The 21,774-nt window shown below is 45.8% G+C and overlaps 1 protein-coding gene across 1 annotated transcript; it reads left to right on the top strand.

Moving 5' to 3' along the window:
- The first annotated feature begins 201 nt into the window (after positions 1-201).
- Positions 202-13,554, top strand: LSM11 (LSM11, U7 small nuclear RNA associated). The gene is made up of 4 exons (XM_062188764.1): positions 202-646; positions 6,162-6,301; positions 8,053-8,136; positions 8,545-13,554. Exons 1-4 carry the CDS (start codon positions 202-204, stop codon positions 8,953-8,955), a joined length of 1,080 nt encoding a protein of 359 aa, XP_062044748.1. The 3' UTR covers positions 8,956-13,554.
- The last annotated feature ends 8,220 nt before the right edge of the window (positions 13,555-21,774 follow it).

Here is a 21,774-nt window from a genome sequence, read left to right as displayed (position 1 = left end):
TAAATCAGGTTAACAGCGTCAACCGGTCAGCTGGGCGCGCAGGCCATGCGCCACGCCCCCCGGCAAGGGCAAAGCGTGGGCAGGTGCTGCCCCCCAGCGGCCGCGCCGCGCAGGGCGACTCCGCGCTGCGGCTGCGCAGTGCCGCCCTCTGGCGGTCCCGCTCCTTCTTCCCATCGGCCTCGGCTTGCGGGCCTTTCAAACATGGAGGAGCGGGAGCGGGGGGCGAGGCAGGCTCGCGCCGGGAGCCCCGCGAGCCCGCCCAGCCCGCGGCTGGACGTCAGCTCTGACAGCTTCGACCCGCTGCTGGCCCTGTACGCTCCCCGCGTGCCTCCCATCCCGTACCCCAACGCCCCGTGCTTCAACAACCTGGCGGAGTACGAGAGCTTCCTGAGGACCGGGTGCCGGGGCGGCGGGCGCGGCCGGGCGCGGAGCGCGGCCGCCGGCGCGGGGGCCCCCGCCGCCGCCCCGGGGCCCTCGGGCAGGTCCCGCCGCCGGCCCGACGCCCCCGCCCCGGACCCCGAGCGCATCCAGCGCCTCCGCCGCCTCATGGTGGTCAAGGAGGAAGGGGATGGGGCCGCAGGGGCGCGCCGGCGGGGTTCGGGACGGAGCAGGAAGGCGCCGCGCAATGTGCTCACGCGAATGCCCCGTGAGTCCGCGGGCGGGGAAGCGGGAGCCGGCAGCCCCGGGCTGTCTGCGGGGTGGTCGGGGCTTGGCGCGGGGTCTGCGCGTACTAGGGGCAGGGCCCTGGCGAGGGTTTGCAGGGAGATTCAGCGACGCTGGGGAGGGTCGCCTGGAGTGGGGGACCAGTCTGCATGAGCAGGAGGGGCCGAGTGTAAGGCTGTGTGGGTATCGGGAGCCTTGGGGAAGATTTGCAAAGGTAATAGGGTCCGTGGCAGCAAGGGCCCGTGGGAGCCGGGGTGGGCGGGGGAAGGGCTGGGGACGCTCACAGCCAAGGGCGACCTCGCAGGGAGGTCTGCGGAGGCGGTGAGAGGTCTTGGCGACCACCGGGGGAGGTGAGAGGAGAGAGCACAGAAGTTGGGGGCGAGGCGGCGCACGGCCGGTTTTAGGGGTCAGGGCGTTTGGGGATGAGCAGGATGGGCCTGGGGAGATGTGTTCAGGTCGCGCAGGTCTGCTAAACCCTGCACCTGACTCGCCCGGTGCGCCGAGCAGGAGAAGGGCTGAGGGCTGCAGGTCTTGGGGCACGTATGTTCACATTACTCAGTCACAAGTGTGGGAGCGCAGCAGCAGGCACACAATGCCACCCAAACAGACACTGGTCTGCAGCGGGGTGCGGGACTGTGTCTGCCGGGCTCCTGTTAACATATGCGCAGGTTGTCTAGAGTTCTGAAGGTGTGAACAGCACTGGAGAATTTCCTGGAGCCTCCTGATAGATCCTTGGAGTAACGCTGTAAGCAGCGGACGTTCGAATGCGTGCTGGGTCCTGGGTAAACGGAATAGGAAGAGCCCAGGGGTCGGTCTGTCTGCATCTGGCAAGCAGCTCTGACATCTGCCCTGTGAAGGCAGTGACCCACTTAGCCGCTGACAGCGCCTGCATCCTGATAATGAAACTGTGCCATGATCAAAGCGCCGCCTTTGAATGGAGGGCTGTGCTAAACAAGGGGCTGTTTTGCTTCGTTCCTAGAAATGTGTTTATTGGGAGAGAAACATCCTGAAAAGCTGCGTGCTGTCATGGTGCCAATGCTGGGTGATCGACAGGGCAGAGCACCCCTGCCTTGCCTGCCCAGCAGTGGCACCGAAACTGTGCATTCTCCTGAAACGAGAGCAGTTCAGGGACCCTTATTTTGCCTGTGAAAATTTAAATCAACTCCAACGCTGGGTCTAACATTTTATTTCCACTTTACCAATTACAGCTTTGCTACTGAGACTGTTTGAGACAGAGATTGCTCTGTGGTCAGTTGTGTTAGCTTTACTCTGGAGCACGTTATGGCTAAGACAGGGTGTGACTTTCCTTTATTAAACACGCATGTTGTCGACTTTGCATTTTAAATGTACACGTGGAGTCAGGATTGCAGTGACTCCCTAGCCACTGAAAGTGTTAATTATGACCCTGGAGACAGTTGAGAGTTTGACATCGCAAAGAGTCTGATGGCCTGCAGAGGCAGAAGTGACCCAAGCGTGGGTGAGGGTTAGATTTGTTCAAGAATGAGTTCTTGGGTAAGCTTTAGGTCTTGCAGTTGAAGAAGGGCATAGTTGAGGGTAATAATTATTTCAAAATCAAGTTATAAAGGTATAACTTACCAGTAGAAAAATTCATGCTTTTAAAGTGGGATTTAAAGTCTTAAAGTGACATATTTTTCGAAAGGCCAAGCAAGAGACAGAGAAATCAAGATTGAGAGATCCGCCATCCTCTGGTTCAGTTCCCAAACGCCCACAACAGCTGACCCAGGCCAAAGCCAGAAGCCTGGAACTCCATCCGGGTCTGTTCCGTGGCTGGCAGGGACCCAAGTACTGAGCCATCCCCTGTTGCCTCCCAGGGTGCTCGGTAGCAGAAAGCTGGATTGGAAGTGGAGCGAGTCCTAGAACCTGGGGACTCCCATATTGGGTGCAGGTGTTGGAGGTGTGACTTGGTTACACTGTGGCAAATAGCTGCCATAAGTGAGTTTCAGTGTATGTGTAGAGTCTGCCTAGGTTTGTCCACTGGCTTGCACATCTTCTACTCTGGGTGAAGCTATCGAGAGTCTTTTGGTTTCAGTTTCCTCTGTAGAGGGAAGGCAGTAGTACCTCCCCATCGTTGTGAGGATTCAGTTGGGTAATGCATTTAAAGCATTTACAGTAATAATGTTCCCTGGCACAAAAGGGAGGTTTTCAGTGAACATCAAATGTCACTGTTACCGTGGGTTGTTGTGGTTATTTTTTTTTTAATTTATTATTATTAGAGGGACCTCCTTATCTGCTGGTTCTCTCCCCAAATGCCCTAGAGCCAGGAACTCAATCCAGGTCTCCTGTGGGTGGCAGGGACACTACTACCTGAGCTGTTACCTGCTGCCTTCCAGAAAGTGCACCTGTAGGAAGCTAGAACGGGGAGCAGAATCAGGCCTTAAACCTAGATAAACCATATGGGATGCAGGTATCCCAAGTGATATCCTAACCACTGTGCCAAACAGCCTTCCTCCATTACTACTTTTAGCTTGTCTTTATTAAAAGCCCCAGGTCTGAATGCATTTAACCTGCCTGCTTTCAGTGTTGGTTCAGCAGTTTACCAGACAAGCGACCTTGAAGAAATTATTTGAACCTTTCTGAGCCTCAGTTTCCTCATCTATAAAATGGGGTGAAGTAACAGTGTATATCTGTTAGGATTGTTGTGAGGATTACATAAAATAATGTATTCTAATTTAAACTTACCACAGGGCCTGACTTGCACACAAGGCCCCGGGATGAGTGATGATGACGATGACGATGTGGATGTGAATGAGGGGAGTGAGGAGACTTAGAGTAAACGAATCATCTGATGAGGTTCTGGGCTGCACTGTTCTGTGGAGAGAGGAAGGAGAGGGCAGGTCTTGGTTACTGAGAATCTGTTGTCTGGACTTAGTGGTGGCCCCCAGCAGGGAGAAGGAAGAGGGAAGCTAAGAATCGACCTGGGTTTGCAATTGGGAAGAATAACTTGCTTCAACCTAAGGAGTCTGCTTTTTGTCCTTATTAAGTTGTAGAAGCCTGGCTTGTGTCTCTTTGGAGATGCCAGGAAAGAGAGTGAGCGTTCAGAGAACAGGGGCTGGCTTTTGCCTGGGCTCTTGGCTGTCTTAGGTGATGCTAGTGTTGTGTTTCTGATCACACAAGAGGAGAAATGCTCCCTGGAATTATACCTCATTCAACCTTTGCAGGAAAAAAATGCAGAGAAAGTTTCAGATGTGAGAGTTCAAAGACCTGAGTTTGGTATTTATTTAATTAGGATACATGCTTGCCCTTCCTTTCTGTTTTGAGGGTGTGGGGGAAGAAGTAAAGTAATGCTCCTATTTTTTTTAACACATGTATTTGGGAGGTAGGGATGGTACATATGTATTGGCAAGGGAATAATCCAGGCATTGTGTTTAGTTTCTAAGGAATGAAATTTTAAAGACTCATTTGTGAAATTAGTCTAGAAGTTAACTAGCCTCTTTATGCAGAGGGAAACTTGGACTTGCGAAGAAAAGGTGATTCACTAGGTTCCACACCAGTTCAGACACCTGACCCTGACTTAACTGGGCCTGTAACATGCAGATGTGTGCACGCCCACACACATCATCAAAGGTGTACAGAGGTTGAAAGTGTTGCTTAGAAGAGAGGTGGATGGCGAAGGTCACAGCAAGTTCTCAGGCTCCTCCCTAGGCCAGTATTTCTGCCACTTTGTCTCCAACTGTGCCTTACTGCCAAATCTTCCATCTGACAAACTCCTACTTTTCATCTGCCAAGCCGTTTTCTTCCAAGAGTATTTTCTTTTCTTTCTTTTTAAAAAAGGAAGTGTTCCGAGGGAGACTAGCAGCTAATTTAATTTTTAGATATTTATTCTTATGTTTATTTGAAATGTAGAGAGACAGAGATATCCCATCCATTGACTCACTCCCCAAATGCTTGCAACAACTGAGGCTGGGCCAGGCTGAATCCAGGAGCTAGGAATGCCGTCCTGGTGTGGGTGGCAGGGACCCATCTTTGAGCCATCACCTGCAGGGTCTCTATCAGTTGGAAGCTGGAATTGGGAGTGGGGCGAGGGCTTGAATCCAGACAATCGCATATGAGAGATGCGTGTCACAAATCACATCTTAACTGCTATGCCAAACCCCACCCCGATGGTGTTTTCTTCTATTAACTTATCACAGCCATTGTTTATAACCAGCCTGTGCAGGAGTGATAAGGTGGCCAAGAAGAACAGAGTTTCCCAGACTGTGGTGTAGGATGGTTGTTCCTTATGCCCCGGAGACAGAACGCAGAGATGATTTGTCTACCGTCAATGGCAAACACCTGCCAAAGAATTTTGCCTTGCAGAACTAGAAGAGGAAGCCTGAGACATATGGGGGGAGGGGTAGTGGCAGGGGAAGTCTTCTGTACTGTAGATAGCATATTGTGATATCTAAGTTACCATGAAATGATAAAAATAAAATTCATCCTTGCTCCCAAGCTCTGAGGCGAAGAATCTCTCACAATAAAAGCTGAAATCTGTAGCTGCAGTCTCCTTGCAGGGAGGTGGCATGCTGCTCTTTTCATGAGATGCTTACCCAGATGCCGGGCAGATGCCCTGTGCAGCATCGAGGCCTAGGATACAAACAGCACTTCTCCTCCTGGAGTGAGGATTCTGCACATGGAAACATTCGTCGCTCACGAGAGCTTGTGTGTAGAGTACCTCAGATTGGTGGAGCCAAAAGGCCATTCTCTCTGAAAGGATTGCTTACATTTAAAAAAAAAAAAAAGATTTATTTTATATGAAATGCAGAGTTACAGAGAGGCAGTGGCAGAGAGAGAGGTCTTCATTCATTGGTTTACTCCCCAGATGGCCACAACGGCCAGAGCTTCGCCAGTCCAAAATCAGGAGCCAGGAGCTTCCTCTGGGTCTCCCATGTGGATGCCAGGGGCCCAAGGACCCGGGCCATCCTCCACTGTTTTCCCAGGCCATAGCTGAGAGCTGGATCAGAAGTGGAGCAGCCGGGACATGAACTGGTGCCCATATGGGATGCCGATGCAGCAGGCGGTGGTCTTAGCCGCCACGCCACAGTGCCAGCTCCGCCGCACACATGTTTAAAGGCAGACATGGTGCACAGCTCATTTCTTTCAAACATGAACAATGTTTTTGGTTTGGTAAACTCAAGCTGGATCTGTGATTCCTGAGAATTATTCTGAAAAATGTTGGCTTAAGGCACAGAATTGAGAAAAGTGTTGCTGTTGTTAGGTACGATGGAGTGGTATTGATGGTGCATCTTAGACTTGTTGACATCCTGGAATAAAGGACCCATAGGTCATGGAACATCTGGCTGGTATCCATACGTTCGGTTCATCCACACTCTGTTGGAATCTCGTCTCATTTCAGGGCATTTCTGTTCTGGCCATGTTGCCACAGGCCTTCCTGATCAGATGGGGAGGTTGCCTTGTATTGCTGGACATGGTTGGGTGGTCTCACCTGTTAATTCTGGGCATGAGCGCATGCTGTACTCACTGTTCCTCTCTCGTTTCAGTACATGAAGGCAGCCCTCTGGGCGAACTCCATCGTTGTATCCGGGAGGGCGTGAAGGTCAATGTTCACATCCGCACTTTCAAGGGACTTCGAGGAGTCTGTACAGGCTTCCTGGTTGCATTTGACAAGTTCTGGAATATGGTAATGAAGCCTTTCTCAAGGGGCTGGAGATGAAAGCTTACCCATGTCTGAGCAACCCTGATACCCACCCAGAGAACAACAGTAGTAGTTCTCACCTAGGCTTGGTTTTACTCTTCCCTCCCTCCTAGGGATATTGGGCAATGTCTGAGGACATTTTCTTTTCTTCATGGTGGAAAGTGCTACCAGCATCTGGTAGTAGGTCGAGACCTGGGAGGTTGTTAGGCATCATACAGTGCACAAGACAGCGCCCCGACAACAAGGAATTATCCACTCCAAAATGTCTTTAATGCAAAAGTTTAGAAACCCAGCTTTAAGAAATAATTTATTTCTTCTGTCAGGCAATTTAAAATTAATTTCCTACCAATCATTTTTTTTTTATTTATTAAAAAATATATACTGCCTTCTCCTTTGGGCTGGGCTCTGTGCTGAGTTTTCAGACAGGAACTCTGACCACACTGTATTTGGGAAGGCTGAGAAGGAGAGAGTTGAAGTGGCCTGAATAAGAAGAGCACTTGGTGATGAGTTTCCTGGGAAGGCAGGCACCACACCCCACCCTTCTGGAAGCCTGCCGTCTCTTACTCGCCATTTGTGAGAGAAGGGATGTGTTGCCGCACAACTCTAAAGAGGTGGTTAGAACAGGAAGCAGCGGGCTTCCGAGTATTCATTCTCCCTGTGGTTTCCCGTGCCCAGCTTTCCCTGTTCCTTTGTCCCAGCCATGCAGTCGATAGTTGGTAACATCTGCTGAGTGCGGCTGTGTGCCAGATACTGCGTACACCTGAGGTGTGTCTTTCAGTGAGTGAGTTGCAGGGCCCTTGCACAGATGAAGAAGTTGTGTCCAGAGAAACTGAAAGATTGGGTACAGATCAGATTGGTAGTACGTGGGAGGACCAGACTTTATCCCAGGTATTTATGAATCCTCAGACCTCGTTTTCAACCATTAGGAATTGGAACCCTAGACCCAATTTGAATCTTGGGTTCACCACTTTAGTTGACTACTAAGCAAGGTGAATTCTCTGAGCCTCAATTTTTCATTTTGAAAATATAGGGGAAAGTTTTTATTATATTTTTACTTTTGAAGGGAAGGAATTCAATAGAATGTATAGAATGGCAATGGTAGTAATCATACTATCAGGTTGTATTTGTAGGGTGATTTATACTTACTCAAGTAGCCGCTCTGACACAGTCTCAGTTGATTCTGCAGCTGTCCTGGGAGGCTGATCTGAGGGATGAGGATTCTGTAGCAATTCTATGTGTAACCCGGTTAACCTCTGTCAGTTGCTCTCCTAAGATACGGAAACAAGGAGGGTAAAGCAGCAGAAGAGCAGTGCTTCCTAGGGTTCCAAAGCCGTCCTCTACCAGAAACATCTGGGATTTCTGTTTAAAAGAAGATTCCTACCTTCTTCCCAGACCTACACGACCAGAATCTGTAGGAGGGTATCCTGGAATTTGCATTTTAATAGGCCTCAAAGATATTTATGCACACTGAAATTTAAAGACCTCTGCTGTGTTGTCTTAAATGTCTTCACTGTGCACGCAAGAAACCCATCGTTTGCAAGTCTGGTGGGAGCAGCTTGGAAATTCTACTCAGAAGCTGTCAGGTGTTACCATTCTCTTCTGCCCAAGAGCTTTGTCACCGGCTGGTTTAGTTCTGCTACAATTGGATGTTATTCTGCCGTGTTTTTTCTTTGAAAGCTATAAAAATAATATTTTTAATTCTACCTCCTTTTCTCCCCTTTGGGCTGTTCCTTTAGGCACTTACTGACGTGGATGAGACCTACCGAAAACCTGTTCTAGGCAAAGCATACGAACGGGATTCTTCATTGACTCTGACTAGGGTAGGCAGCTCCCCCTGTCCTCCGAGTGCCCTTCAAGCTTTCTGTCTCGGGAATGCAGGTGCCGGGCCTGGTGAGCTGGCCATCCTTTGCGGTACTGAGGTCTGCAGTAGTTTTTATCTCAAATGTGTCTGTGCTTGTAACCTGAGTGTTTGATCAATAAGTTACCTCTTACAAAACTTAAAAATCTTCTAGCTTGATAACACAGAAGTAAGCAAGTACCTTTTTTGTTGACACACTTAATGATTTACCCGAGTTCTAGCTAGAAAGAGAAAGTTGATCATTGACCTTTTAAAATTAGCAAAACAAAATGTCCGCAGAGCATAGTTGAGGAATCTAGTCTTGTTCTGTATGTGGAGGGATGTTGGAGGCTGAAGAGAAGGCTCATGTTGGTCATTGCTGTCCTTGCAGCTATTCGATCGGCTGAAACTTCAAGATTCCTCCAAGAAGGAAGCAGATTCCAAGTCTGCAGTTGAAGACTCCACTCTGTCCAGATACTCCCAGACGTCTACCTGGAAGGTGGCCTCAGTCTGGGGAAGAGGAGACACTGACCGGGGCTCCCACAAGCGTTCCCGCTCCGTCCCTTCTTCCCTGCAGGCCTCTGCCAGGGAGGAGTCCAGGTCAGAGGTGTCAGGGAGAACCGCGCGGACAGATGGATCCAGCATGGGAGGTACTTTTTCCAGGGCTACCACACTATCCAGGGGCCAGCCCCGTAAGAAAAAGCGAAAGCCCAAAGTGGATTACCAGCAGGTATTTACTCGACACATAAACCAGATTTTTATTCGAGGTGAGAATGTCCTGCTGGTTCATCTTGCACAGTGACCAGCTCAGCCTCACTTGAGCCTTGGTGTTTAGAAATAAAGTGCATGACTCGCTGCTCTGCTGTATCCGTAGCCCAGTGAACCTGAGTTGGAATGATTCCCTCTGGTCTTGCATGTGCAGAGGACAGAGCAGGCTCAGCCCTCTGGAAGATGAACTCCAAGAGAGGACAGGCTATAATAGAAGGATGGGTATTTGCTTAAGATCAAGGCTAAAGCCTCATATGGGTGCACACATCAGATTTGGTGTCATGGTTTACTGCAGACTCTCAAACCAAATACAAGATCTTCCAGTGAAAAAACTTAGGATTATTTCAGTTCTAAGAGCTAGGGCTCTGAACAGTCATGAATTTGAGTCTAAGTAGCATTGTGATGTGCTCAGAGCTCTATACTCAGATCTCCTAATTCAAGTTTTGTGCTACACCATTCTCTTGCTAAGAAGTGAAATTTAATATCTTTGAATGTAAGATCTAGGAAAATTCCCAGCTTACTTAGGGGTGAAATCTGGATAGGTGGCCTGCTCGAAGCAGCTAGCAATGAATTCTCTGATTAGATCCTTCTCCTTATTATGGACATGACCGGAGGACCTTGTCAGTCCTCCCCTTAGAGGTGGCCTCTGCAGATGGCTTCCCAGGTGAGACCTGTAGATGCTCGTGTGGTGGCTTCTTGTCCTCTCTAACTTCTGTGGCATGGTGCTAGTGCATGTACCCTGTGGTATTGCCCCCTGTGTGTAGTGTGCACTGTCCTGTGAGCTTTAGGGCAGGAGACTGTGACCTCCCTGTGTGACTTCAAAGGGTTCTGCGTGAACTCGGTGATACACATCGAGTGGCTGAGGCCCCTTCCCAGGTGGGGCTAGCCTTGTGTAGAATATCTGCGAGAACAGTCTCACCCGGAAATAGTGGTGGGAGTTTTCTTTCCTTGTGTCAGGCCAAAGAGATTCTTGAAAAGTACGCGGAGTAGTGTCTGAAGAGACGCTCTCTCCACAGCCTGGCTTGAGTAACAGCAACACCATAGCACCTGTGAATGCTTCTACTTGAATCATATTATGCAGAAAAGGCTGCATCTTGATACAGACTGTTAGGCCATATTGATTTTTTGTTTTGTCAGTTTCTCTTCGGTTTTATCTTTGATAACTTTTGTTAAAGTGTGAATGAGAAATGCATAGAAGACATCATGCCCCTGCTGTATTTTTTATGTCATTTTTTATGCCTTCTGAGAAGCAGGGTGAATAAAGTTTAGGGAGCAGAACTCCTGGTTCTTCTGCTAGCTGGACCACTGGCTCATCATGCGATACAAGGTGAGCAGACTTAACCCCTCTGTGCCTCAGTTCTATCAGACACCTACCTCACAGGGGCGTGTGACAAGGAGCTTTAGGAAGGCATTTTACTTGCAGTCTCTGAACATGTTTAAGTGCCATGAGGCATTTTTACTAGCTCTGTGTCATGGCTCTGTAAGAAGGTGCTACATAAGAAAGTCATATCCTTAGGTGTCAGGGTTATGATCTTGTAGCTATCATCAGAAGGCATTGAGGTCTTCAGGGACTATTTTCCATATTGCATTCCTTCCTCTGGGGGGACAGTGGAAGTTTTCAAATGATTATCTTCAGTAAGAGGAGAGTAACTTTTTTTTGCTGTTACCCCTACATCCCAGCCCCCATTTTGTGTGGTCATTATCAGAAAAAAAATTCCCCTGAATTCTTCAAGGGGTTTATCTGATAGTACCGAAGGGAGAAATAAGCATCTAACAAGGATACATGCCCAAAGGGGGATTTGTGGAAGTTTAGTTTTTTGTTTTGTTTACTTGGTTTTCTTTTCTAATGCATTTTAAAGTATATTGTAGAGCCAGATCAGATGCACTAGTTTATAGAGATTCTAGGTTATGAACTTAATTGAACAATTATCTTTGGAATCTTCCACTCTGAAAATCTTCTAAAGAGTGTGTCTAAAACTCAGCTTCCCAATTAACGGCTGTCTTGATTGTCATCTGCCAGTCTCCCCTTTGTGGCTGCCGCTCTGTCCCTCAGCTAGAAGCTGCACAACTATGGAATCAAGAGAAACATAATTAATTTACACTCATTTTAGTACCTGATCAAACAAGACCATGTTTATTTTAAACACACGCCTGCTTTCACATTTACATGTAATTTTCATACATCTGTGTAAGGACTGATAGACTGTTTCCTCCCCAACATGACAATTTTGTGAAAATTATTTTTAAACCATGTGTGATTGATCTGCCTTATGTGCTGTGTTTCCTGTTTATTTTTTTGGAGTGAACAGTATTTTGGAATGAATTCTATCTACTAAATGTGTTTTTTTGTACAAAGCATGATACTTAATTTTTAGAAAAATCAGTCTTTAAAAATGGTTGCCTTTTCTTTATTATTGGAGGAATTTTTCAAAAGAAAGAAAAAATGTATCCAAATAGTGTGTGTGCTGCTCAACAAATGGGATCATCTAGGTCCATGCAAGGAAGCTGCTATGGAAGTAACGGAAGTCTTCTCAGGAGAAAGCAAGCAAAGGGGAAGTGGTGCTGTGGTGCTGAGCCCCCACCCAGCTGACCGAGAGGCCCTGCGCAGCTGAAAGGCAGCAGTGCTGGTTTCTAGGACTGTCCAGAGATGAGGCTTAGGAAGAGTAGTCCCCATTTTTGAACATCTAACTATCATTCTTCAAAGTAATCTCTGGAATAGGGGCATATGTTTTCAAGCCTGTTTCTCTAAAACAGGCTTAGGAAAAGTAGTACCCATTTTTGAACATCTGACTTCCATTTTTTCAAAGTAATCTCTAAAACTGGGGAATATGTGCACTTGCAGTCTTCTCAGGAGTTGCCAGCTTTGTTAGGTGATAAGAAACACAGAATTGGAAGATAGGGTTTCACACCCAGAGCAACTTCCTGTGCCACTGGACACGGAGGTGGTTCTTCTGCCCTGTCCTGAGCAGACCGTGCACTTGAGGTGGCTGGCCTTTGTTCTTGTGCAGCGTTGGTGCTTTCTCTCAGGGACCGTCTTACCGCCAGAGGCAGGCTGTTCCTGGCAGGGTTCACCACAGTTAGCAGTGTCTGAGGCAGGTGCCTTGCTCTCTCTGCATGGTGCATGTCGAGGCAGGGGTTACAAACTGTTAGCCTTAAAATCAAGGTTCGTCGGAAGCCTTGCTGTGAGTTGTCAGTGGATGCCGAGTAGCAAAGGAGCCCAGGAGCACCTTTCAGGATTGCCAGGTGTGCCACTGCCACCCCTGGAGAAAAAAGAAACCTAGCTGGATGCAGACTGGATATTGTATTTCTTTTTGCAGTGTCCCTAGCAGCTGAGAAATTCATGAAATAGAATTGATTCTGTAAATTGCCTTTCTCAATTTTCTCCAAATTTTGCCTTTAGGGAAAAATTTAAATTTCCCAAGGACAGCTAGCTGTCACTGGTGCTGCCCCAAAGCTCACGAATCTTGTGCATTTCTTGTGAATGAAGTGGTTGCTGGGGGAAGACCCAGATTCATGCGAGGGAAGAGTATCCCGGGATGCGTGTTTCCCAGCTGCTTTCATTTTTCTCTTCCTGGCCAGAAATAGAATGCAGCAGGCCCCACTCCACAACTTCTGTTCAACAGTCTGTGTTTTTCTTCTCCCAGAAGGCTTTTCTTAGCAACTGTAAAGCAAAAAAAAAAAAAAAAAAACAGCCTCTTTTCTGGGCCCGTGTTGCAGTGGTGGGCGGTCTGTCATTACTTTCTGGCAAATTGAGTTGATGGATTTAGGATAAGCCTCGGGGTTCCTGGCACAGTTTTCTGGGCTCTGAGGACGGGTTGGGCCTCCATAGCTTTCAGTGTGTTGAGTATTTTCAAATGCCTGTAAGTTCTCTTGCACTCCTCTAATAAATATGAAAGCTTTCTTTCAAGCAATGGCTTTGGATGGTTTGAAGATCTAGGAGGAGACAAATAAGTACACCTGAGACCTTCAGTTGGTTTTTTATTTATTCAGAATAAAAAGTAGTTTGATAAGCAACCAGAGTTAGTGCCTCTTTAAACACACTCTCTGAAAAGGTGGGAACTGTCCCTTAGGAAAGTATAAAAGCTGTTCCCAGTACATTGCAATTGCTTTTGATTTTACTCCTTTACAGCAACTGTGTGATGTACGTCTCATGTTATGTTTTTAGAGCTGTGGAGAAAATACATGAGAAATGTTATAGGTATTATTTAAACAGTGATGATCTGGCTGAATTGTGTGTGAGCAGGGATCGAGGACGAACGTCCACTCTTTTCTTCTGTTGTACTGACAGTGAAGCAGATTGTGACCCATGTCTTGAACAGTGATTTGCTTATTCCACGCTGGCATCCAACGACATGGGCCTTCTGTTTCACAACCCTCCACACCATGACTTAGTACGGATTTTTAAGACAAGGCTAAACCTGGATGACTCTGTGTATTTATAGTGTCACAATTCATATTCCAGCTGCTAAAAGAAAACTGTAACTTATAATCGCCTCTTTGAATTCCTCATAATTGTTAACTGAAATCCTTCAGGTAAGGAGGATTGCTGCTAGTAATGTCAGTTTGCAATGTTCTGCTTGAGAAATGTCTCATGGGAGTCTGGAAATTGTAATAAATATGATTGTATTAATGAGCTGGCTGCTTTGTCTCTGCTGATTTTGGGGGATGGCAGGGAAGTGGATGGGGATTTTAGTACCAAGTGAAGGCCCCTGTCTAGAAATCAGGACCATCTCAAGCCGTCTGCAATTTCATTTTGCAACCTTGGGCCTTTCCTTACCAAAACACAACACATCTAGATCACAGTTTTTAAGGTAGCTTTCTTCTTGCATGTTTATGTGTAGTTCATGCTTTAAAAACAGGAGCTAATTAGTGGATCCAAAAGGCATCCATAGCCGAGACAGATCATGTCAAAAGTCTTGGGCAATTACTGATGTCATACATAAGAGTCTTATTTGTTAAATTTGGGGACTTGTTTGTCCCCAAAGTGTTATACCATGAGACTTAATAATAAAACTTGTTCTCAAGAATCACTTCCTTTTATTATATTAAAAGGAGGATATTACTGTGTCTCATAAGATATAGTTACATCCAAGAGCTCATAAAAGTAACATCTTTGGGTTCTTCTTTAAAGACACTTTAGTTTCTAAAAGGAAAGAAGGGGGAGGAAGGAAGGGAAAAGAGGAAGGGGGGAAAATGAAATCACCTTCGAGAAGCAATAACATAGATCAGCCCTTGTATAGATAGTTGAGGAATATTTCTGCTAGTTTTTTTTTTTTTTACTCCATTTGTTCTTTTTTTCTTTTTCTCTTTCTCAGATTAAACAAAAGAGAAAGCAGGAAGTGGGGTGGGAGGAGAATGGGTGGTAGGGCGGGTACAGCGGGAAGAATTACCATGTATATAATGTTGTATTTATGAGACACATACAAATTAAAAATAAATATTAAAAAGATAATCCCACATTATGAATTATCTGTTCTGAGCCCCAAGTAGTGGTAATTGCCCTGTAAATTTATTTTACCTATCACTCATAATCCATTGTCTTCATGATAGCTAAAATCACCATCAGTTCTGCTCCCCTCTGATTACCACATTTGGCTCTTTGGTCCTTACATGCTTCCATAAATATGTGAATTTGCCACCAGCGTTCCTCTGTGAATGTGGAGCAAGTGGAGCAGTTGAAGGATTTGCTACATTGATTACTCAGCTCTCCTGTGTGCTCCCAGAACCAAGTCACTTGGTAAGACGAACAAACAAAAATCATCTTGATTCTTAGACAGGAAACCTCAAGTTAACTGTCACGACTCAGTGCCCCTCTTGAGAGGGGGCGCAACTGATACGCATGAAGTTTCTGCCACTGCAGTCAAGACCCACTGGTACCAGTTCTGATCCTTGCTTGCTCTTGTAGCTCAGAGACTAATGACTCATTGAGGATGTCTTCACTAATCAAAAGAAAGGCACAAGAGTCAGCTCACTTGACTTTTAAAACGTGCAGTGACAGTTAACTGTTGGCAGGGAAGTAGAGGCCAGTGGGGTGAGACACATCTATTACTCTTTTCCTTTGCTTCTTGGATAGGAGTGGCGTTGAACAAAGTCTCTCCTTGGATTAAGCGAAATGTGTTTCAGTCTACTTAGGTACCACTAGGTGGCAGTGGTTTAAAGAAAATGGCTTCATTAGAGGTCCCAGAAGGATCCAAGTCTCCCATCTCCAGTCACTGCTGTAATTCATTCTTTGGACTGAGATAATCAAGGAAAAACAAGCTATAATCAACCCAAGTGGCAATATAAATGACTCTTACCAATATTGAATTTATCCAATTTGAAGCTCAGGAAGTCTGACATAACATTCGGGTAGTGAATGTGCTTGGGAAAAAGTGGCAAGGAAAGATTTCCCAGTGCCTACTTTGCTGGGGGGTCTTCCACTCTTCTCAGCATACTGTCAGTGCCACCCAGCCTCTTCCTGCCTGCTGGCGAAGGGGGCCCCCAGGAAACTGGAAGCTCTGGTTTCTCAGCAACTGTCTCTCTTATTTTTAAAGATGTATTTATTTATTTGAAAGTCAGAGTTACACAGAGAGAGAGAGAGAGAGAGAGAGAGGTCTTCCATCCGATGGTTCACTCCCCAGATGGCTGCAATGGCCAGAGCTGCACCGATCCGAAGCCAGGAGCCAGGAACTTCTTCCAGGTCTCCCATGTGGGTGCAGGGGCCCAAGGACTTGGGCCATCCTCTTACTGCTTTCCCAGGCCATAGCAGAGAGCTGGATTGGAAGAGGAGCACCAGGACTAGAACCGGTACCCATATGGGATGCAGGTGCTTCAGGCCAGAGCATTAACCCGCTGTGCCACAGCGCCGACCCCTCACTTTCAAACAATTCATTTCCTCCCAGTGTTCATGGTGGGAAGCCCATTTGTGAGAAAGGCTGCAGCTCTTTTGTGAGTCTATGACCAGAAATGAGCCTCCATTATAAGACTCAATGAGCAAATATGCCCATGAATCAGGAAAACTTGCAATGAAGAGGACAACCTGATGTTTTAAGCTGGGACAGCCTCCTAGTGCATCATGCTAAGACCTCCCGAAAACTTTGCTCTCCCTACTCATGCACAGTTTTCCAGAAGCTTGTGGTAAAGACGATTACAGTATATGAAATCATAATACTGGTTTTCAAATGAATATGAAGATCATAAAAAGGTTTGTCTTATGCTTGTTGGTCCTTGAAGATTTATACCACATTTCACTCAGTCACGCTGTATGTATGAGGACAGATCATGCATTAAGAAATGCTGGCATTTTTGAGCACTTCAGCCTTACACCAAGCATATTGAATTACCTGTGCAGCCTCAGCCACCCTAAGAGGAAGATCTTATCCCTGCTCTCTATATGAAGGAACTAAAGCCCAGACAGATAAGTGATTTGCCTGTATCTTGGCTAATAAATTGTGAATTCAGAATCTGTCTAGATTTCTCTGACTCTCAAATTTAGTGTTAGCCAGTTGCACCTTACAAGTATTAAATTTCCAAAGCATTGACCAGGAAACTTGGAGGATAAGCTGAGTCTTCCCCTTAAACTAACCAGAAACCAGAGGTCCAAGTTAAAATGCTGCTTGATGGTTGGCTTCAAGTGCCTGGGCCCTTGTGATTCACACCGTTCTTTGGAAAGGATGCTTCCTCGCAGTCTTGACTATGAAGAAACTCCTAAAGAAACTCCTCTCAAGGCTAAACTGTGGAGGTGCTAACCGTACAGAAAAATAAGCTTATTTGAAGCTCATTAGTCTTTCTGCTGAAACCTGCAAGGGGGCACAAACAGAAATCTTTGGTGAACCATCTGTCCATCTTGCAAAACTACCCTTCTACTTGATGATGTGCTAATTTCTAGAATACAGCAATCCTGGGAGTATTTTTGGCCCTTTCAGTAAAACTTTTGAGCCTTAGTTTCCTGATCTCGAAAATAGAGATAATGCCACCTGCCTCACAGGGGTGTGGATGCAAAGGGACAGCCCACAGAGCAAACACGTACTGTCATTTGCACCAATGACCTCAGTGTGTCATGCTCAGCGGCTTTCCTAACATCCCTGTCCCATCCCGTATCCTGAGATCAGGCCTGGCACACAAATGGACAGAACAGGATATTGCTTTCCTGCTTTTTCCCAGCACACAGGTGCTTGAAAGAGCATCCCTAGGCTTCCCAAGTTCTCTGTGCTTCCTCAGTTGACTCTCCTTGGGTTCAGACTTCAGAATGTCATCAACTTCTGCACTGCTGGGAGAGCTGCAAGCTCCCCTAGGAACAGCATTAGGCTCCACGGGGCGTTCATTAGTTGGGGTTACGAGGGGGCCACAGGGCACTGGAATGGTAATTTCCTACATGGGACCCCAGTGACCCAGAGTGAGCTAGCTCAGCTGGTCTGAGCATGTGGCTAATGAGGGAAGGGTCATGGATTCACTCCTGTGTGGGCCAATTAGTGTCACGTGGAAAGCATGCTCCTGGGGCATCAGGCAGCAGCCTTAACATGTGTGTGGCACTGGTCACCAGGATGGCTCTGTAGCTAGTTAGCATCACTACCACAAAAACAACCCAAAGCTCGTAGCTTCTTTCTTCTTACTACATGGATCATTGTTTCCAAAACTTATAAAGCACCTTCATGAATTCTGCTTTATCCTAAACAGACCATTACATTTTTATTTATTAATATTATAGAAATTTACTCACTTTTTAACTTACATTTAAAAAGAAGCTCACTACCCTCAATGGGATTTTGAGAAATTTGCCCTAGGTTGAAAGTATACCTTAACAAAAATATGTAACTACTCAAATGGAAGTGTTTGTTTTCATGTCATCTGCAAATAGGCCCTTGCTACAGTGATCAACAGGCTCTGTGTTAATAAATATTGCAGGTATAGAATCTGCATGTGTCATGTTATACCCCATCCCATAATAAAAAGATCACCTCAGCAAGAACAATTTTATAAATGACTGATTTAGTGGGAAGAGCTGGGGTCAGTGAGAGTTTCACACTTAAAGAAATGAAATTTTTATTCTTGCAGGTATTTCAACACCAAAGGGTTATATTTTCATGTAGCTTTGTTCAAGGGTCAAGAATTTTGTTTACACTCTCCACTGGCACTGTCATTAGTGGAGTGCTTCTTATACATCCTCATCATCTCCCATTTTATGATAAGCAAAGCACCAACATGCAAAGCAGACATGTTGACTGCACAATGTCTTTGCTCCTCTTCAGTCATAAGCCACTTTGCAGTATCTCCCCGGTTGGCCAGTTCCTTATGGAGATCAAAATATAACCAATAGTAGCAGTGTTGGTAATAAAAATGTGTTCCCAAATTAATTGAGCATGTTATATCCAACGCAGTTATGAAAATGTGCACTGGAGGACAAATCCACATGAAAATACACAGCCTATCCTGGAGAGAGGGCCTGGCCACTTCCATTATTTCAAGTTTCTAATACATTAAAAAAATCAAGGAATGAAGAGACAGTGCTGTGACACAGCAGCTAAAAGTCACTGCCTACAACACTGGCATCCCATATGGGCACCAGTTTGTGTCCCAGCTACTCCACTTCCAATCCAGCTCCCTGCTAATGTGCCTGGAAAAGCACTGGAAGATGGCCCAAGTCTTTGGACTTCTGAACCCACATCGGAGACTCAGAAGAAGCCCCTGGCTCCTGGCTTCAGATCAACCCAGTTGCAGCCATTGCAGCCATTTGGGAAGTGAACCAGTGGATGGAATACCACTCTCTGCTGTCTCCTCTCTCTCTGAAAACTCTGTCTTTCAAATACATAATTAAATCTTTTTTAAAAAATCAAGGAATGTCAAAGATGTTGGTGTTACACTATATTTTAGAAATGCAAGGTGGATGATGGATAGCTTCCCAATTCTGTTGACTGGCTATGTAGCTTCATTGGGAGGTGTCACAAGTCTGTACGTAATGAGATCTTTGTGAATGTAAGGGCCAAAGGATCCTCCCTTCCTGTCCCAGGCCTAGATATGAACCCCACTTGGAACCCTGACTTATAAGCAGATCTGGGCTTAAATATTCCATTAGGCAGAATGGAAGATTTTTGGCAATGTGCAAACACAAAATTATCTGGAGTGTAGACGGATCAGAAGGTAATATCCATACTTTCCTTCTCCTGTATTCCTTACATAGCAGATTCTCCCTGCAGCCACTCCTGTTATTTCAGCACCACATAAGTTAGCCCACATTGATAGTTTTCTCATCATCTTTGGAAAGCCACTAATTGCTAGCAAGAGGGCCAGACTGATAAGTACCAGAAGACTTAGACTAGCAAATCAAAATCCTAAACAGTGGGCAAGCAGTTATAGCTTTTCTTCCATTGCTTGCCAGCCTGATGACTACTCTAACCACAAAAAACTCCTTTGAATGACCATGTGAAAACACACACACACACACACACACAAACAGGGGAAAGGACTCCATGACATTAGTATCAACAAAGTTTTCACTGCCCAGTACTTCCCTGAATAGTAAAATTGTGTATTTATGAGAACTAGAATAAGACTATTTACTGGGCAGGTGCCGTGGCTCAATAGGCTAATCCCCCGCCTGTGGCGCCTGCACCCCGGGTTCTAGTCCCAGTCGGGGCGCCAGATTCTGTCCCAGTTGCTCCTCTTCCAGGCCAGCTCTCTGCTGTGGCCCGGGAAGGCAGTGGAGGATGACCCAAGTGCTGGGCCCTGCACCCTCATAGGAGACCAGGAGAAGCTCCTGGCTTCGGATTAGCGCGGTGCGCCAGCTGCAGCGGCCATTGTGGGGGTGAACCAACGGCAAAGGAAGACCTTTCTCTCTGTCTCTCTCTCTCACTGTCCACTCTGCCTGTCAAAAAAAGAAAAAAAGTATTTACTGAAAGTCCTCTATGCAGATTCTACTAGTATGGCTTTGTTTTCTGATGCATTCTTGTTATTGATGGCATGCTCTGCATAAGGAATCTGAGATCCACTGCTCCAGCTGCTTCTCTACTGTTTCCAAGTCTGATTATGCCTCACCTGGCCCCAGAGCTAAAGTGAGCACAGCTGTTACTCAAAGTTCCCTTCCCCTGTCCTGGGAGTCCTCTGTCCTTACTGGTGTAGAACAGTTCTTAATGTACATTTGAATGAATTAGGTAACAACATACATAAATGCACATCCATTTTAATGAAGAACAAAGAGACACAAACCAAGACTGACCGTAAGAACCTATCTCAGATCACATAGAGAGCCTCCCAGAAAGTAACACACTTGGGGATGCATCCTACCCAGCACTGCCCAACTGATGAGTCAGGGTGCCTTCAGTTACAGAACTGATGCTGCAACTCTTGAGGGTGCCTGGAACTTCTGGGCTGGTCACTTCTAGCCACAAGCATGGATAGCTTCTGCAGTGTCCTTCACAGGGGGCTTAATGGAACAATGTTGTAGCCCATGATGCTGTGGACGTTGAACCTAACCAGCTTTATGGCATCCACAGTGTTGCACTCCACATTGGTGCACTGAGTGTGGTAGCTAAAAGGTGGCTTCAAATTCCAGAAGCCAGTGTGGCATCAGCCACTGCCCATTGTGACGAAGGGCAAAAGGTAGCTTCTGAAGCAATTTAGGCTCTAGGTGCCCAACATGCCAAAATCTGCTACGTAAATGGCAGGGCCCAGTGCAAATTGAAAATGCAGGTGCTTTATTCAAAAAGTGTCAAAAATTTCCAGATGGCATCAGCAGAGCACTGAACTAAACACAGAGCCCTTCTTAGCATGAGCTCTGTGCAGCTGTGCAGGTTGCATGTCCATGAAGGCATCCCTGTGGCTGAAGTGCTAAAAAGAAGACAGTTGGAAATTTCCACAGTGAAGGGGGAGGAGGTGGCAGGTGCAGCACAGAACCGATTCTTCCGGTTGTTTGTGACTGACATGCTCTTTCACTGGTGTCCAGACTGGCTGTGTTTAGTAACTACTCTTAGTATGCATGAGTGACTTACAAATGAAAGCATTATCATTATTTTGAATACTTTGAGAACATTTCATTAGATTTGAAAGATACTCACACAATAGCAAAGAATATCAATATTACAAATGTCAATGAAAGAAAAGGAAGAACTGTTGTTTTCTTTAAAGATAGCTCAAAAGTAAACTTAGGGATGTTTAAAAAATGCCTTAATGTTTTTCTATCACTTGTTTAAACAAAGCTTATTCTTAGTCATAACTTTCATGAACTTGAAGACACTATTATTAAAAAGTCTTGATTGGAGGAAAGAAGTTGAGCTGGAATTGTTATTTCTAGCATAAAATCTGATACTAAATAGTTATGCTCATAAAAGAAAATGTAAATTTCTCATTAAAAATTAAAGATGTTATTTTGGGGGAATTTTATATAAATTCAGTATTTAATGTCTTCCCTAAATTTTGAACTCTATTTTCTTATATAATATGAAGAGTGATGAAGGCTTTTTTTAAGTCCCATATAGATGCCCCAAATCCCTTTCAATTTATTCAGTTTATCCCAGTGTGTACCTTAACGTACTATCATTTCTGTGTCCTATGCAGCAAAAATTACTGGAGCATATTCTAGCCAGCAACTGTCTGGGGGAGTCTAGAGACTATGAAGAAATGCATCTGCTTTTGCTCACTGCCCACTGGGCTTTGACCTGGGAAACAAAGCCATGACTGAAACAGAATTCAATCATGGGGACAATTACCAGTATTTCATGGAGTATTAAACTGGTGGCATGAGAAACAGCACAATGCCTCAGCTCTCTTTGTGTCTCTACTTTCCATTTCTCTGATTCTGCCCCCTCCTACTTTTACCATTTTATCTGTGCTCACCTGGACAATCATATTAGCCTCTTAGCTTGTCTATTCAGCTTCATGT

Source organism: Lepus europaeus, chromosome 4 (assembly GCF_033115175.1).
Source record: "Lepus europaeus isolate LE1 chromosome 4, mLepTim1.pri, whole genome shotgun sequence".
Lineage (NCBI taxonomy): Eukaryota > Metazoa > Chordata > Mammalia > Lagomorpha > Leporidae > Lepus > Lepus europaeus.
Note: the sequence above shows the minus strand (reverse complement) of the source record. Positions and strands in the feature narration are given on the sequence as shown.